This window comes from Artemia sp. Qi Xiang Cuo, chromosome 3 (assembly GCF_049724085.1).
Source record: "Artemia sp. Qi Xiang Cuo chromosome 3, ASM4972408v1, whole genome shotgun sequence".
NCBI classification, from domain to species: Eukaryota; Metazoa; Arthropoda; class Branchiopoda; order Anostraca; family Artemiidae; genus Artemia; species Artemia sp. Qi Xiang Cuo.
The window spans coordinates 72263514-72282185 of record NC_142796.1 but is presented as its reverse complement, the minus strand read 5'-3'; the positions used below and the strand labels follow the sequence as shown (position 1 = coordinate 72282185).

The window sequence follows — 18672 nt, the reverse complement described above, 5'->3', positions numbered from 1 at the left end:
CTAGGCTAAAACTCTATGCCAATGGGTTAAAGAAAAAAACCGGAAAAATGTTGGATAATTTCTAAGTCTAAAAAATTCAGTCCGAAAAAATTTAAAAAAATTCAATATGCAAGGGGAATGTAAGGCCTCGGTGGGGCTTTGGGGTGCGGGGGGGGGGGGGGGCGGGGGACCTTCGGGGACCGGGGGCTTCCTTTGGGGTTGGGATAAGGGGATCGGAGTCCTTTGGGAGCCCGGGGGACCTTTGGGGACGGATGGCTTCCTTCGGGGTTGGGGTAGGGGGATCGGAGCCCCTTGGGGTTGGGGTAGGGACCTCACGACATTGTTCAAATGGAACTTGTGTATTATAACGACCACACTCAAAACCTCTTCTAAAACATCTTCTAAAATCATCTTTTAAAATGTCTCTAACTGTTTCGTCGAAATAATTCCCTAAAATGTCTAAAACGGTTTCGCTCGAATAATCCCTAAACGTAATTTATGCATGTTCCTTTTTTTTAGCATCCCTACGCTGCCACAATTCAAATTACTAAGAAACTCTTTTTACGCGATAATCTTTTTATCTCTAAGATCAAAACATTCACCCGGAAACAATTCTCCTGGTCGAACTCCAAAGATATTAATAAACTTCGTCCCGGAGACAATTCTCCTTGGAAACAATAAATTAATTCCCCTTTCGTGAATCAATAATTCTAGAAACAATTCTCCTGGTCGAACTCCAAATATAATAATAAACTTCGTTCCAGAGACAATTCTTTTTGGAAACAATAAATTAATTCTCCTTTCGTGAATCAATAATTCCGGAAACAATTCTCCTGGTCGAACTCCAAAGATAATAATAAACTACGTACCGGAGACAATTCTCCTTGGAAACAATAAATTAATTCCCCTTTCGTGAATCAATAATTCCCCTTAGAAACAACAAATTAATTCCCCTTTCGTGTCAAATCAATCAACCATGACATCATCTGTTTCCTATTTCTGGATCATAACATTCGCACCGAGCATGCACTTGACAAAAACAACAACAACAAATCAAATAAATCGACCTTGGAAAAAGAGGTCATTGACCCCATTAGACTCGATCAATAATCCTTGAATAAATTATGACCCGTCAGCATTAAACTAAATTGTAGATGGCAGCACATCTGTTCGTACCGCGCCTCATGACCCCTTTCTACTAGTGTGAAGTGAGAAAACAATTCTTAGATCATTATTTCAGTATAGTTTTTGCTAACACATTTCGAATGCAGACCCGCTGTAATTTACCCCCCCCCCAATATACAAATATATAGGACAAATTTGTTTCTAAAGTATTATATTTTTATCATACTTAGGTATATTTTATTAGGATTAACCTAACTTCACTTCTTGAGCGGTAGGGATCATATGATACAAGTACCAAATTTGTTTCTCGTTGTTTGACCTATATTCGTACAGTTTCTAATAGAGTTTGTGCATGAAACAAAGCTACTCGTTTTAGGTACTCTGTTGAGATTGATGTCAGCTATGAGAAAATTGCATTAGCCCTTGTAAAACTGCTGAAAAGACAAAAAATTATGCAGATCTTACTTCTATATAGCCAGAGGAATGAGGAGCTACAATTTGCTTTCCACCATCTTCGTCGTCTCTGTGATTCTCATGACATCCATGTCATGGCAGTTGAAGCTCTTAGTGATAATGTATTGATGGAAGATGTTTTACAACGCTTAAAGGAGAAAGATACTCTAACCAGATGGAATTCTGATGATCACCAACAAGTCGTAAGTGCGTTTATATTGGTGTTGCCTTAAGGTGACTGCGGTGCTTCAAAAACTGCTGGAGGGTAAAACTCCTCCTTTGATTCCAAACAATTAGTCTTATGAGTAAATTATGTTGCCCGTTAGCTTCTCCTTATATATTAGACTGTTGTGTAAACATAAAAAATACTTTGTTTCTTAACTGTTGATATTTGTTTCTTTCAATCCTCCCTCTATTGACCTTTTGCAGCTACGCATATGTCAGTGACTCTTATCTTGTAATTTAATTGATGACAACCTATTATATAATTATTGGCAGACCTATTAATTCATAATTAAATACAAGCAGCAAGTGTTTTTACGATCCGCTTACAGTCCCTCGTCCGTTTCACCAACAAAGGTCTTCAAAGGTGTTTGAAGTAGACAAAACAGGTTTTTTGGGTCTGCTATTCTGTTACCACAGTCAATTGATATTATTGGTATTAGATGAGTTGTTTTTTAACCCTAGAAGGGTAAGCTTTCGTAAATTTTACGACGCAAAAACACTTTTTCGCGGTTGCCATGGAAACGGATGCATTGCGCGAACCGACCTCCCTGATATGCTAATATTATGACTAGCCAGCTCTTGTGCCGTCACCGAGGTTTTTTTATCTGAACCGGTTGGGGAGATATTAAGGGTGAGTAGTAAAATTTATGAAAGCTTAACATGTACGTAACTTTTTCACCTATTTCAGGAAAATGGATTTTTTGACCAAAACTTGGTAATTAGTAAGCTTCTTCGGACAATGAGGTTAGATCAGTTTTTAACGTTGTTGACAAGCTTCGTAGCAAATTTCGTGAGGAAATAGCACATGAAAATGCTGAATTTGGCTATTTTCTGATTTAACAAATGAGCAGCAAAAATTTTTCACACTGACAAATAGAAATGTCACGACTGACAACTTGTTTACATCGATTCCGTTTGCAGCAGAACTACTGAAAGAACCGTATCGACTGACTACAGTTGGTACAGTACGAAAAAACAAAGAGAAATTCCGGAAGAGCTGCTTGTAAGCAAAGGGAGAATCACAGGAACCTCAATGTTCTGTTTCGATTGAGAGATGACTAGTGTCTTATCTTCCTAAGCCATCAGAAACGGTCCTGCTTCTGTCAACGTGCCGTGAGGGTACTAGTATCACGTATCCAAGAAAGAAGCCTGAGATCATTGAGTACTACAATAACACCAACGGCGGTGAAGACACATTTGACCAAATGTGTAGTTCAATGTCAGTGGCTCGGAAGACAAACAGGTGGCCCATGTACATGTTTTATGGGTTGATCAACATCGCGTGTATCAACAGATATGTCATCTACTCCTTCAATATCTCCAAATATGGTGGAAGACCACTTTCACGAAAGGATTTCATGAATGTTCTGTTCAAAGAGTTGACCCAGCCGCATATGACCACTCGCTTGAAAAACCCCCACTTTGCAGTGATCGATCAGACTGGATATCAGTCAAACAATGGAGGTGACAGGTGAAATACATTCAGGAATGTCTGTGGAAGGGAGAAGAAAGACCTTCAGCATCTGCCCAGACTGCTTCGCCGAATGACTACCAATTTTCACAACCACTGCAAAAAGCCATTCTGCGGTGAACACCGTGCGAAGTCATGCATACCATGTGACTCCAAGAAATGAAAGCAACCTTTTGTTCTGTGTAAAACATTATCTGAAGATCTGTTTTTGATAATTCCCACTTACTTTTAAAATATACTTAAGTGATGAGTTTTAAAAGTCAATGTTTCTGCAAGTAGTAATTTTTACGAAAGCCTACCATCTACGTAACTTTTTGGGAAGCTTACCTTTCTAGGGTTAATACCTGTTCGGGTTTAGTAATGCATAGACTACACTTTTTCAATCAGATATATCAGTGTTGTTTAATTAATTTAGGTTGTAACCCTTCTTAGCAAAGAGGATGCAGATGATTTTATGGCAGCTTTAGTAGAGGCTGAAGATTTGGTTACGAAGCCGTTTTTAATTGGTGTAGGAAGCTACTGGGAACAGTTTTCAAAGGATCCTGATTTCACCAAGGCAGTTTCTGGTGCCGCTTTTATCAGGTGTGCTATTTTCCTATTGTGCCCCCTCCCCGTCTCTCTCCCTCTCTCCCTCTCTTCTCTCTTTCTCTCTCTCTCTCTCTCTCTCTCTCTCTCTCTCTCTCGCTCTCTCTCTCTCTCTCTCTCTCTCTCTCTCTCTCTCTCTCTCTCTCTCTCTCTCTCTCACTCTCTCTCTCTCTCTCTCTCTCTCTCTCTCTCTCCCTCTCTCTCTCTCTCCCTCTCCCTCTCCCTCTCTCTCTCTCTCCCTCTCTCTAACTTTCTCTCTCTCTCTCTCTCTCTCTCTCTCTCTCTCTCTCTCTCTCTCTCTCTCTCTCTCTCTCTCTCTCTCTCTCTCTCTCTCTCTCTCTCTCTCTCTCTCTCTCTCTCTCTCTCTCTCTCTCTCTCTCTCTCTCTCTCTCTCTCTCTCTCTCTCTCTCTCTCTCTCTCTCTCTCTCTCTCTCTCTCTCTCTGAAAAGGATCTGTACTTTCAATGCTTAAATTTTAGGATTATTTGACTAGCACGTTATCAAGTAATTGATGTTGCTTATTAGGCTATTGTGCATTTTTTCTATGTCTAACAAATATAAATTTACTTCTGCAAAAAAATTCGAAAGACCCAAAAACCAAAAATCTAAAGCTTTAATTCCTGGTTCTCTTCTTCCTAATATCAGTCAATATAGAAAATTATATTTATAAACCCACAACCTCATCGGTTCGTTGGAATTATATAAGGTAAAAAAGAAAGATATTGATATAGGCTAACTGAGTTGATTACCTGGTACGTAATTAAAGTGACCAAGTGAGGTAGTGACTCATTGACGTACGATTGCCATGGAAAATCAAAGTTTTTCTGCACTGGTAACACCCTTAAGTTAGACAACACATTTGTGGCGGTATAATTATTTTGTAAATGTAGAAAATACTATAGATGAATGAATATAACGAATAGAATCGCAGAGGCTACTAGACTTTCCCAAGGTGGCCTAAGGCTCTAAAAATTTGAAAAATTTACTTCTTTTGACCCGTCAATCATACTCTGCATCAGTTTAAGATGAAAGCAGAATGATGAAGGTGAATGTTGAAAAGATGAAATATAGACGATAATAAATGAACTAAAGATGAAAAAAATAGATGAAATAAAGATGAAAATAAGATGAAAGCGAATATTTAAAAATCAACAGGCTCTATAAATTTTATTGTTTGGAGTGAATAAAGTGTTTAAAATATTTTTGAGTAGCAAGAAATAAATAAATATCTTCGAGAGAGCACCATAAAAGTAGCTAATATATATAAAAATAATTGTTTTAGTGATATTAAACATAGTCTATAAAACATTGAAAACTAATTTGACAAGAAATTAGGACAGGTGAAATAGAATGAAGATCCAATAAAAATAATGAATGTGAATAGATTATTTAATAAAGTGACAACAGAATGACAAGAACTGATACGGGGAATATATAAGGCAACGCTTTATTTATACATAGACTTCAGTGGAGGTTCTATCGTTCTATCCTCTCTTGCGTCAAGGAAAAAATCTTGATTACACCTTTGCACCCCCCTTGTTTCCAAAATATTTTCAGGTCAAATTTTAACGAAATTCTTATTATTAATAAAATTTCTCATTTATTAAGTCCGAATTTTCTTACTCTAATCATGGCAAAATTATTAATTTTCTCGTCTCAAATAATTGCTTGTAATTCTTTGCATTCTATGCTCATTAACGCTAAATCCTTTAGTCGCTCCTGACCCCTAGTCGATCTGAGGTATGTTAATTAAATGAAAAAAAAAAACAAGTTTTTTCAACTGAAAGTAAGGAGGAACATTAGAACGAACAGAAACTATTACGCAAATGAGGGAGTTCGCCCTCTCGTCAATACCTCGCTCTTTACTCTAAAGTTCTAAATTTGTTCCAATTCTTTAAGAATGGTCCCTGAATCACAAGGGCCGTTTAATTAGAATAAATAGCTCTTTTGAAAGTACTAACACATTTGCATAAAGAGTAAGGTATTGACGAGGGGGTGAAGCCCCTTATATACACAATAGTTTCTTTTCGTTTTAAGTTTTAATGTTGCTCCTTGATTTCAGTTGATCTTTTTTTTATTTAATTTCTGATCGTTTTTTAAATAATACTGGGAAATCCAGCACCCCTTTCATGGAAAATCCTCTCCCCCATGAAAAATTCCTCCATGGAAAGATCCTCCCATGTAACCGCCACCCCCCGACCCCCTTCATGGCAAATTCCCTTCTTCCATGAAAAATTCCTCCATGGAAAGATCCTCCCGTGTAACTGCCACCCCTGCCCCCCCCTCCCTCCACACAAAAAAAACCGCTGGGAACGTCTGTATACTTCGCAATAACGTATACTATATGTAAACAATGGGCAAAGTTCACAACTTGCAGCCCTTCCACGGGGACTTTAGGGGATTAAGTCATCCTCAAAGACATATTTACTAGATTTTAAGACTATGCTGAACAAAATGGCTATCTCAAAATTTTGATCGGGTGACTTTGGAAAAAAAGAGCGTGGGAGGGGGCTCAGTTGTCCTCCATTTTTTTATCACTTAAAAATAACACTAGAACTTTTAACGTCTGTTCGAATGACCCCTCTCGTGACATTATCGGACCACTGAATCAATACGCTCACCCCTGAAAAAAACAACAAAAAAACAAACAAATAAACACGCATCCGTGATCTTTCTTCTGGCAAAAAATTTAAAATTCCACATTTTTGCAGACAGGAGCTTGAAACCTCTTCAATAGAATTCTCTTGTACGTTGAATCTGATGGTGTGATTTTCATTAAGATTCTATGACTTTTATGGAGCATTTCCCCAATTTTTCGAAAGTAAGACAAATTTTCTCAGGCTCGTAACTTTTGATGAGTATAACTAAACTTGATCAAACTTATAAATTTGAAATCAGCATAAAAATTTGATTTTTTTTTTGTGTATCTATTGGTATCAAAATTCATTTTTTTAGAGTTTCGGTTACTATTGTACAGGTCGCTCCTTTCTCACAGTTCGTTACCACGAACCGTTTGATATTAATTTAAGCTTATTAAAAGATCGCTCATTACTGGCAACCGATATCGCTAATAATATTTGATGGGCAACTCTTCCATTTGATAAGAGCCTTTAATCTCCGTATTGCATACTTAGTTCTAAGACATCTACAGTTTTTTTTTTTTTTTTTTTTTTTTTTTTTTTTTTTTTTTTATTAACTAAATGTGTCTGTGTTAAATTGTCTTTTCATATCTTGGAGTTCGTGGAGCAAATGAATAAGATCTAAATCAGCGCAATATCTTTCACCAAGTTTGTCGCAACTAGTTTTAATATCATCAGCATTCGTGCTATCATGAAATGGCACTTCTGTATTTAGTAAAAACCCAAAATTTATGTTTAAATTTATAAAATATATAAAATATTAAAAATATCTAAATGTTTTTACTTTTATAACTATAATAAATCAAATAATTTTAACATTTTGATTACCAAATATCAGTATATGTATATTAAACTGACAATGCACATTCATTTGTATTTTCTCAGTAAAGTGCAAATTTTGTTCTGGCCTTGGGAAGGCCTAGGGGTTTTGCGCGCAACTTATGTTAATTTCTGCTCGTGTTGAGTTTGACTCGGTTATTTATTGTAATTTCTGTTCGTTTTGGGTTTCATTTATTTATCGATGGTGATATGGGGTGATTTCGAGCTTGGTAGATTATTTGATTTTATTTTTGATCATTTTTTGTTTAATGGAGTTCTTTACTTTTCTTTGAAAAAAATATTTTGTGGAAAAAGTTTTTTTAATTAATTTCTGTTCGTTTTATATTGACATAGCCCTTTCAGGGAAAAAGTTTAAATTTAAATCGAAAAAGTTTAACAGTTTAAATCTTTTCGCTTTTTCTTTAAGAATTTCTAGTTTGGCCTGCTGTTTGTATGCTGGAGAAAATTTTTCAGCAAATTTTAAAAACATACACCATTTTAAAAATCTGGACACAAATAGTACTGTTTAACTTAAGTTTAAGTTTAAGTTTCATACCTCCTCTAGTTGACCTGAAATGGAAAACTTGATCCCATTCACAAAAAAATCTGTTTACTCTCTTTGATAGCTTGGACACACTTACACTATTTTGAATTGGTTAAATTTCAAGAGCAGAAGTAGCCTCGAAAGTTTGAACATAATACCCTCAGTCGTTCTTGGGATACTGCAGAGATGTCTTATTGGGAATTAGCATTATCAGAGTGCATTTTGATTTAATCTTAAGGCAAAATTTAGTTTTTAAACATAATGGGCGAATGGCAGGGTGGGAGTAGAAGGGGGATTAGTTGCCCTCCAATCAGTTTCAACTATTATCCAATCGAATGAGCCTGTTTTGAAGTTTCTACCACTTCGCCTTCTATCAGGGAGTGTCCTTCTCAAAATATATTTTCTATCTGGAAATCAACTAGCCTACGCTAAACAAAATGGCTATCTCAAAATTTTGATTAGGTGTCTTTGGGGGAATGATGGGCGTGGGGGAGGGGCTAATTCACCTCCAATCACTTTCAACTATTAAGAGGGAACTAGCCCTTTGAATTTCCAATCGAATGAGCATGTTTTGAAGTTTCTACGACAACACCGTCTAATAAATCCTTATATGCTCCCAGGGCATAACTTAAAACCCTTGCCCTGAGGGTTGTGGGGGAGTTTCCTCTGGGGAAGGGTCCTCCTAAAAACATTTTTTCTATTTGGAAATCAACTAGCCTACGCTGAACAAAATGGCTATCTCAAAATTCTGATTGAATGTGTTTGGGGGAATGATGGGCGTGGGGGGCTAGTTGCCCTCCAATCACTTTCAACTATTAAAAAGGGCACTAGCCCTTTGAATTCCCAATCGAATGAGCTTTTTTTGAAGTTTCTACGACAACGCTTCTATAAAAACCTTATATGCCCCCAGGGCATAACTAAAAACCCTTGCCCCGAGGTTTGTGGGGGAGTGTCCTCCTCAAAAATATATTTTCTATCTGGAAATCAGCTACGCTGAACAAAATGGCTATCTCTCAATTTTGATTGGATGTGTTTGGGGGAATGATGGGCGTGGGGGGGGGTTTACTTGCCCTTCGGTCACTTTCGACTATTAAAAAGGGCACTAGGGCCTATATCAAAATTCTGATTGGATGTGTTTTTTTGGGGGGGGGGGTCTAGTTGCCCTCCAATAAGTTTCGACTATTAAAAAGCGCAAACGCCCTTTGAATTTCCAATTGATTGAGCCTGTTTTGAAGTTTCTATGACAACAACTTCTATAAAAGCCTTATCTGCCCCCAGGGCAGAACTTAAAACCCTTGCCCTGAGGGTTATGGGGGATTGTCCTCCTCAAAAACCTATTTTCTATCTGGAAATCAACTACGTTGAACAAAAAGGCTATCTCACAATTTGGATTGGATGTGTTTGGGGGAAAGATGGGCGTGGGGGGGATAGTTGCCCTCCAAGCACTTTCGACTATTAAAAAGGGCACTAGCTCTTTGAATTTCTAATCGAATTAGCATTTTTTGAAGTTTCTACGAGAACGCCTTCTATACAAGTCTTATATGCCCCCACGGCATAACTTAAAACCCTTGCCCTGATGGTTTTTTGGGAGTGTCCTCCTCAAAAACATATTTTCTATCTTGAAATCAACTACACTGCACAAAAAGGCTATCTCAAAATCTTGATTGGATGTGTTTGGGGAAATGATGGGCATGGGGGGGCCTAGTTGCCCTCCAATCACTTTCGACTACAAAAAAGGGCATTAGCCCTTTGAATTTCCAATCGAATGAGCCTGCTTTGAAGTTTCTACGACAACGCCTTCTATAAAAGCCTTATATGCCCCCAGGGCATAACTTAAAGCCCTTGCCCCGAGGGTCGTGAGGGAGTGTCCTCCTCAAAAACACATTTTCTATCTTGAATTCAACTACACTGAACAAAATGGCTATCTCAAAATTTTGATTGGATGTATTCGGGGGAATGATGGGCGTGGGAGGGCCTAGTTGCCCTCCAATCACTTTCGACTACTAAAAAGGGCACTAGCCCTTTGAATTTCCAATCGAATGAGCCTGCTTTGAAGTTTCTACGACAACGCCTTCAATAAAAACCCTATATGGCCCCAGGGCATAACTTAAAACCCTTGCCCCTAGGGTTGTGGGGGAGTGTCCTCCTCAAAAACATATTTTCTATCTGGAAATCAACTACGCTGAACTAAATGGCTATCTCTCATTTTTGTTTGGATGTGTTTGGGGGTTTGATTGGCGGTGTTTTTTTGGGGGGGGCTAGTTGCCCTCCAATCACTTTTGACTATTAAAAAGGGCACAAGCCCATTGAATTTCCAATCAAATGAGCCTGTTTTGAAGTTTCTACGGCAACGACTTCTATAAAAGCCTTATATGCCCCCAGGGCATAACTTAAAGCCCTTGCCCCGAGGGTCGTGGGGGAGTGTCCTCCTCAAAAACCTATTTTCTATCTGGAAATAAACTACGTTGAACAAAACGGCTATCTCACAATTTGGATTGGATGTGTTTGGGGGAAAGATGGGCGTGGGGGGGGATAGTTGCCCTCCAATCCCTTTCGATTATTGAAAAGGGCACTAGCTCTTTGAATTTCCAATCGAATGAGCCTTTTTAGAAGTTTCTACGACAACGCCTTCTATAAAAACCTTCTATGCTCCCACGGCATAACTTAAAACCCTTGCCCTGAGAGTTGTTTGGGAGTGTCCTCCTCAAAAACACATTTTCTATCTTGAAATCAACTACACTGCACAAAAAGGCTATCTCAAAATCTTGATTGGATGTGTTTGGGGAAATGATGGGCATGGGGGGGCCTAGTTGCCCTCCAATCACTTTCGACTACAAAAAGGGCATTAGCCCTTTGAATTTCCAATCGAATGAGCCTGCTTTGAAGTTTCTACGACAACGCCTTCTATAAAAGCCTTATATGCCCCCAGGGCATAACTTAAAGCCCTTGCCCTGAGGGTTGTGGGGGAGTGTCCTCCTCAAAAACACATTTTCTATCTTGAATTCAACTACACTGAATAAAATGGCTATCTCAAAATTTTGATTGGATGTATTCGGGGGAATGATGGGCGTGGGGGGCCTAGTTGCCCTCCAATCCCTTTCGACTACTAAAAAGGGCATTAGCCCTTTGAATTTCCAATCGAATGACCTGCTTTGAAGTTTCTACGACAACGCCTTCTATAATAACCCTATATGCCCCCAGGGCATAACTTAAAACCATTTACCCGAGGGGTGTGGGGGAGTGTCCTCCTCAAAAACATATTTCCTATCTGCATATCAACGACGCTTAACAAAATGGCTCTCTCTCAATTTTTATTGGATGTGTTTGGGGGTTTGATTGGATGTGTTTTTTTGGGGGGGGGCTAGTTGTCCTCCTATCACTTTTGACTATTAAAAAGGGCACAAGCCCATGGAATTTCCAATCAAATGAGCCTTTTTTGAAGTTTATACGTCAACGCCTTCTATAAAAGCCTTATATGCCCCCAGGGCATAACTTAAAACCCTTGCCCCGAGGGTCGTGGGGGAGTGTCCTCCTCAAAAACCTATTTTCTATCTGAAATCAACTACGTTGAACAAAATGGCTATCTCACAATTTGGATTGGATGTGTTTGGGGAAAGTTGGGCGTGGGGGGCTAGTTGCCTCCAATCCCTTTTGACTATTAAAAAGGGCACTAGCCCTTTCAATTTCCGATCGAATAAGCCTTTTTTGAAGTTTTTACGACGGCACCTTCTATAAAAACCTTATATGCCCCGAGGGTATAACATATCAGCCTTTCTTTGACGGTTTTGAGGGAGTTCCCTCCTCAAAAACACATTTTATATCCTGAAATCAACTACACTGAACAAAATGGCTATCTCAAAATTTTGATTGGATGTATTCGGGGGAATGATGAGCGTGGGGGGCCTAGTTGCCCTCCAATCACTTTCGACTATTAAAAAGGGCACTAGCCCTTTGAATTTCCAATCGAATGACCTGCTTTGAAGTTTCTACGACAACGCCTTCAATAATAACCTTATATGCCCCCAGGGCATAACTTAAAACCCTTGACCTGAGGTTTGTGGGGGAGTGTCCTCCTCAAAAACATATTTTCTGTCTGGATATCAACTACGTTGAACAAAATGGCTATCTCTCAATTTTGATTGGATGTGTTTGGGGTAATGATGGGGGTGGGGGGGGGGCTATTTGCCCTCCGATCACTTTCGACTATTGAAAAGGGCACTAGCCCTTTGAGTTTCCAATTGAATGAGCCTGTTTTGAAGTTTCTACGACAACGACTTCTATAAAACCCTTATATGCCCCCAGGGCATAACTTAAAACCCTTGCCCTTAGGGTTGTGGGGGAGTGTCCTCGTCAAAAACACATTTTCTACCTGGAAATCGACTACGCTGAACAAAGTGGCTATCTCAAAATTTCGATTGGATGTGTTTGGGGGAAAGATTAGCTTGAGGGGGAGGGGGGGCTAGTAGCCCTCCAATCACTTTTGACTATGCAAAAGGGCGTTAGAACTCTCGATTTCTAATCCAGCTAGTCTGTTTTGAAGTCTCTATGGTAGTCCTTTGTATAAGAATTGCCCAGCTTTCAAGAAAAAAAAAATAATAAACTGTACATTGTCAACATTTAGCTTATACGCCCTCATGGCATCGCTTAAAACCCTTGCGTCGAGGGTTGTGGGGGAGTTTCCTCCTCAGAAAAATATTTTCTATTTGAAAATCAACTACGCTGAACAAAATGGCTATCTCAAAATTTCGATTGGATGTGTTTGGGGGAATGATTACCTTGAGGGGGGAGGGCTAGTTGCCCTCCAATCACTTTCGGCTATTAAAAAGGTCAATAGAACTCTAGATTTCTAATCGAATGAGCCCCTTATGAAGTTTCTACGACGACCCCTTCTATATGAAGTGCCCAGCTTTAAAGAAAAAAAAAATAATAAACTCTACATTGTCAACATTGATCTTATATGCCCTCAGGGCATAACTTAAGACCGTTGCCCCGAGGGTTGTGGAGGAGTGTCCTCCTCAAAAAGATATTTTCTAATTGAAAATCAACTACGCTGAACAAAATGGCCATCTCAAAATTTTGATTGGATTTGTTTGGGGGAATGACGAGCTTGGGGTGGGGGCTAGTTGCCCTCTAATCACTTTCGACTATTAAAAAGGGCACTGGCCACCCCAATTTCCAATCGAATGAGACCTTTTCGAAGTTTCTACGACAACTCCATCGATACGAAGTGCCCGGGTATGGAAAAAAAACACGCATTGTGCCAAAATTGTTCTTTACTTAGGCAGCGCTAGCGTGTTGCCTATGAAAATCACGGTTTTTTTTAGCAAAAATCCCGGTTTTTAGCAAAAAATCCTGGTTTCCTTACAAAAATCCGGATAATCCCGGGTACAAAAAAAAATCCCTAACTGTAAAAAAAAAACCCGGAAAACCAGGATTAATCCCGAATGGTGGCAACCCTGCTGACACCTATATGCTTTAGCTTTTCCAACTGGTTCTGTTGGATTCATCCCTCTTGTATACTCTTGTATACTCTCGTCTACTCTACTTACAACATCAGTCTACTTACTTTCATTTCCAAGGAATGGTGATGGAAATATGGGAAAAATGAAAATTTAGGATTCAATTTGCTTATACTAATGACAACTTCACCCTCTACCTTTTTAATAAAAATAAAATTTTACAAATTGAAAAATGACTATAACCGTTAGAATATTTATCTGAAATTTTACGCCCCTAAAGTAAAATTTCGAATTCAAATCGCTTGTACTTAATACCGACTGCGGCCTTTACTTTTTTTTAACTTATCAAATTTCAAAAATTTCAAACTGATAATAACCGTTAGATTATTTATTTGAAATTTTCTTCCCCAAAATTTCTGTACCCAGGGCAAGTGTTTCCATTGCCCCCCCCCCCATAAACCCTCCGGTAATATTAAAAACCTACTTGACAAGAACTCAGTATTTGTGTGATAAAACCGTAGTCTAACACATGGTGATTCACTTGGACATCAGAACCTTTTCTTCCCCTCAAAATGTGTTCCAAATTTACTTGCTTTCTAATTCATTGGTAACAGTACTAAAAAGTTGGCGCTCAAGACAATAGAACAATTTGGAACCCATTTTGAGGGAAAGAGAAGGTTCTGGAATTGATTTGGAGGCCCTTGTAATAAACTAAGGTTTTATTCCATCACTGCTGAATTTGTATTTAGTTGCCAATTCTTAGGCTAATCCGTGCTTCATTTTTATTTGGCCCGGATTGAATCTTTGTATATTTCTTTTCATCAGTTGTGTATGTTGGGCACATTTATGGCAGAGAACAAAAGGAAGGCATTAATGAATATTTATTTAACTCCTATAAGGAGAGACTAAACTTTGAATGAACTAGAAAAGTTGGAAAATGATGTCTGGTATAACGTTGCATAAAAGTGTGCTAATTAACTATATTACTCTTTTAAGGTATTCTTTTTTTTCTTTTTGAAAGGGTCTCTATTTTTTCAGCTCGGATTGGAACCCTGTTCAAGAGTTTGTTGAATATTTTCGAAAACTGAAACCTAGCATGAATGACAGGAATCCTTGGTTCTATGAATACTGGGAACAGGTAAACCCCTCTGAATTGATAGCGTTAATTAGTTCCCGAGTCATGCCATATTGATAAAAAAAATAAAAGAATATGAATCATGTGTGGTTTCCTTGATTTGGCAATGGCGTGACTCTTTAAGCTCAGCCTGAGTCGACCCAGCTCTAAATGGGCACCTGGAGATATCTGGTGAAAAACACGGGAAGCGTCAGATGATTTGCTCCCTGCACTCCCGGCCGAAGGCATTGAATAAGGAAATCGGTACCTGCGCAGCACCGACCATTAGTCAGCATGCGAAAAAGTTTTGGTTTTATTTGACCGTCACATCTATACTAAAAATCAGTAAATTGAAATGACAAGAGATTGTATTGAATAGCTTGTATCAACAGTAATTTTTTTGCAACTATTACCTATAAGACTGAGCTCTTTTAGTTCTTGCAAGATTTATTTTACAAATACAAAACTATTATACAAAGTTGCCATCTTTTCAAAAAAAAAGGCCGCCATCTCTTCTAGTTAAAAAAAACCTTTGCTGAAAATCACTGCTCTGATTTGTAAATCCTAATTTTTATGCTTAAAATTGCACAATGTGCAAGTCAAAATAATTTAGGAGACACATAATTGGTACTTTAGTCGGTCATAATTTTGATCCTATCAACAGGTATGACTATACTGTGGTCTGGACATGAGTTTCGTGACCAAACACATTCTGAATTTTTCTTAGATATGTTTGATTTTGGCTTTGATTCTTTAATTTTATTTTTATTTACTTTGTTCAAATCCATATTCACGCCTTGCTCGTGCTGCCAGTCGTCATTATGTTTTCCAACAATAATATAGTATTCTCTGTCCATAAGAAGGCATGCTTACATTGTATTGTTTTATGGAATAATATAATTTAGTATCAGGTTCACAAAGACTTTTCATGCATGAATTATGCAGTTTTTTTTATTTAAACTTAAAATAAATTTGTTGTTATTTTTCTTCAAGGTTACCATCAACTCCCCGAGAAAATTGATTTTAAGTCATTAACACTTCTGTGTCATCTATTTTTAAATTAAAATTAAAATACAAAGGAAGAAAAAGCAAAATGGTGATGAGAATTCCAGATTTAAATATAGTAGGGAGGAGAAGGCTATGTATTGAAATAATTGTAGCTCCTTAAACCTTAGTAACTGTTCAAGATTTTGCTTCGGAAATTGTCTAGGATGAATTCAGGGTAAAATTTACCCGTTAAATTGCAGAGTTCGTCTCTTAACTTAGAGTTTTCTTAAATAGTGGTATGGGGTTTCTCTGAGAAAGATAGATCTATTTAATATACCAAGCAAGACAGTAACACCACAGTAATGGCTTCCAAAGAAGTAAAAAACTTGTCTGTGAGGGTGATAAAAATCTGCTAATATCCTAAAAACAAGATAGCCAATTGAGACATCCATATCACATTTCAAAATTGGTACCACAAACCTTACATATATACAATTTCATCTTCATCAAATATGTTAACATAATAATCCCATTGTGACTCATCCCTGTTTATTAATACTTTCAAATAAAGTGTTAAAAACTTTCCGGTTTTCTCTTCTTTCTTTATTTCACGGTGTTTTTACCGGTCTGAATCTATTTCTAATGAGTATCAATATGTTATTTCAATATCAATATGATATCATTATCAATATGTTATTTCAATATCAATATGATGTTATTTCCAATGAATGTCAATATTTTATTTTGCTTTGAAGAATATGGAAGATGATTCGTGTCCTGAAGAGTCGGAAGAAGATAGCTGCAAAGTAAGAAAAGTTCATGATTCTTTTACGGAAGTCGCGACTGTTGGTGCAAAGATGATTCAGTCGGTCTACCTTCTTGCTAGCTCTCTCGTTAGGGTCCAAAAAGAAGCCTGCAAGGGTCATAGACACATGAAAGAATGTTCTGTTGAGAGGTACAATCACATTTCATCTTTTTCTGACAAAAAAAAAGTATTTATTATTTATACTAACTAATGCCGCACATTATTTAATTCTTTGTATTATAGTGATTTCTCTACCTGAAAAAATATATATAATCTCCATTTTAAATAAAAAAAATTGTGGCCTTCAATTAAATTCGGATTAAATGGGCTTTGCAAAAAGTAGTGGTGGATTCCAGGGCTCCTGCGATTGGTCCAACGTTCTTCCGTGCATTAGGATTTAATCAGGTTTGATTCAGATAGCAATTTCTGACACTGTTTTCTAAAAAATTCCAATATCTAATACTTTGTTTTACAACTAAAGCTCATCAAAGCAACCAATATACTATAAAATTATAAAGTTTATGGAATCAGGGAGTAAGTTTAATTCAAAATGAATCAACAAATTTTGGCAATTTCTCTATGGAGGCCTGCCTTTTTGTCTAAGGAAGTCCGCACATATCAGATAAAGAATATTGGACTATAAACAAGGATTTTGAATGAAGAAAAAAGCATATTTCACTCTTTGTCTATACACAGTAGGGGTGCCATTCAATTTGTAACCATGATTGACTTTATGTACAACTTTCTTATTACTAAGAATGAAGAATGTAAGCCCATCAAGATTAGTTCAAAACGGTTTTATTTCAACTTATGTTTATCCATTATAGTAAAGTAATCAATAATAATCCACGGCTTTCATAAAGCAACACAATGAGATACTGTATCCCTTTTTTTAAGTAAATAACTTCTGTAAAATATGGATTTTGCAGAAAAATATTAATATCATTACCATTCAAGCCAAAATAGATGTTTTATTCTTTGCTTGCAAATAATTTTGGAGAAAAGGTATAAATTACTACCAAAAGAGAGATTAATTTCCTGAAAACTGAGTAGGAATAAGATTTTCTTGAAAATTGGCCGCTCTTCCTTGAAAAATTCCTTAATATTGGACATCGGCGTTTTAAAAGAAAAATGAAGCGATACGTCTGCGCTGAAGTACTTTTTCTTGAGATTGAAGCATGTCTGATGTAGTCAAAGGCTCAATCGTGCAAAATTGTGGCTTAGAATTTGGGTATCGTGCGGCCGCCCTTTAAGAGGTCACCTTTTTGACATTAAACAGAAAACGAAGTCGGAATATAAACATTATCTTCGTAAAGCAAGGTACAATGGTATAAAATTTCCGAAGACCTCTAGTCAGTGGAAACAAGTGATTAATGTTGCGAAATTTGATTCACCTCCTAATGCCGATCGGATTCCTAAGGCCTCTTGGATTAATCATTATAATAAGATTTTTAATATTATAAATTATAGGGTTCACTCTCAGTTTGCTAGCCTTTGTTCTTGTGTATTACCTGCGAGAATTTACCAAGGCCATGTGCCTCCCGTTTCTGCTGACCATGTTATTCGTTGTGTTAAGAATTTAAAATCTAAATCATGTGAAATTGATGGTATTAGTGTTTTCACCTTCATATTGATTCGAAAGAATTGATTTATCATTTGCAGTTATTATTTCAAATTTGTCTATGTACATCTTTGGTGCCTGATTCTTTTTTGTGCGGGAGTGTCACTTCGATTCTTAAACTTGGGAAAGATCCAACCAATTGCACATCATATAGACCTATTATGGTAGCTTGTTTACTCAGCAAAGTTTTTGAATATATCCTGCTTCCTGATATTCTTCCAAAAGTTGATTATGTGTCCAATCAATTTGGGTTTAAACCAGATATAGGATGCCAACATGCGCATCGAATTCCTACTTCTTTTTTAATTCAAGCACAAAAAGATGGATCTGAAGTTCATTTATATGCGTTAGATATTTCAAAAGCTTCTGACTCGATTTGTCACAGCCAACTATGGTATTCTCTTACCCAGCTTGGAGTGAATTCATCTGTTATATGCGTCCTTCGTTTTTGGTATGCAAATTCACATGTTCGACTTTGGTCAGGAGAGATCCTTTTTGGTAATATTCCTATTTGGTGTGGACTTAGGCAAGAGGGTTCTGTCACCATACCTTTTTAATGCTTGTTTATACCCTGTGCTTTCTCGTATTTTTCCGTCGTATTTTACGGGTCTAACTAATTTATCTTATATGGCTTATGCAGATGATTTATTACTCATTAGCCGCTCAAAATTCACCCTAGCTAAGTCTACTCAGTTTGTTTCTAAGCTTTTTGAAAAATTCGGCCTCGTGCTTAATGCTGAAAAATGTGAGTATTTAGTTTTCAATGCTAAAAACCCAAGTAGTGATTTGAGTTGTAGTTCTTTTTCAGTTAAGCTGGCTCCTGCGTTGCGTTGGCTCGGGATTAGTA

At 37.4% G+C, this 18672-nt stretch overlaps 1 protein-coding gene across 1 annotated transcript in view; it reads left to right on the top strand.

Annotated features, from left to right (window-relative positions):
* Positions 1–18672, top strand: part of LOC148954500 (uncharacterized) — a 243521-nt gene that overhangs the window by 189207 nt on the left and 35642 nt on the right. The window contains exons 10-13 of the mRNA XM_089086552.1: positions 1481–1760; positions 3669–3835; positions 14337–14436; positions 16155–16354. Of these exons, the coding sequence (XP_088942678.1) occupies positions 1481–1760; positions 3669–3835; positions 14337–14436; positions 16155–16354 (747 nt within the window). The remainder of the gene's footprint in view (positions 1–1480; positions 1761–3668; positions 3836–14336; positions 14437–16154; positions 16355–18672) is intronic.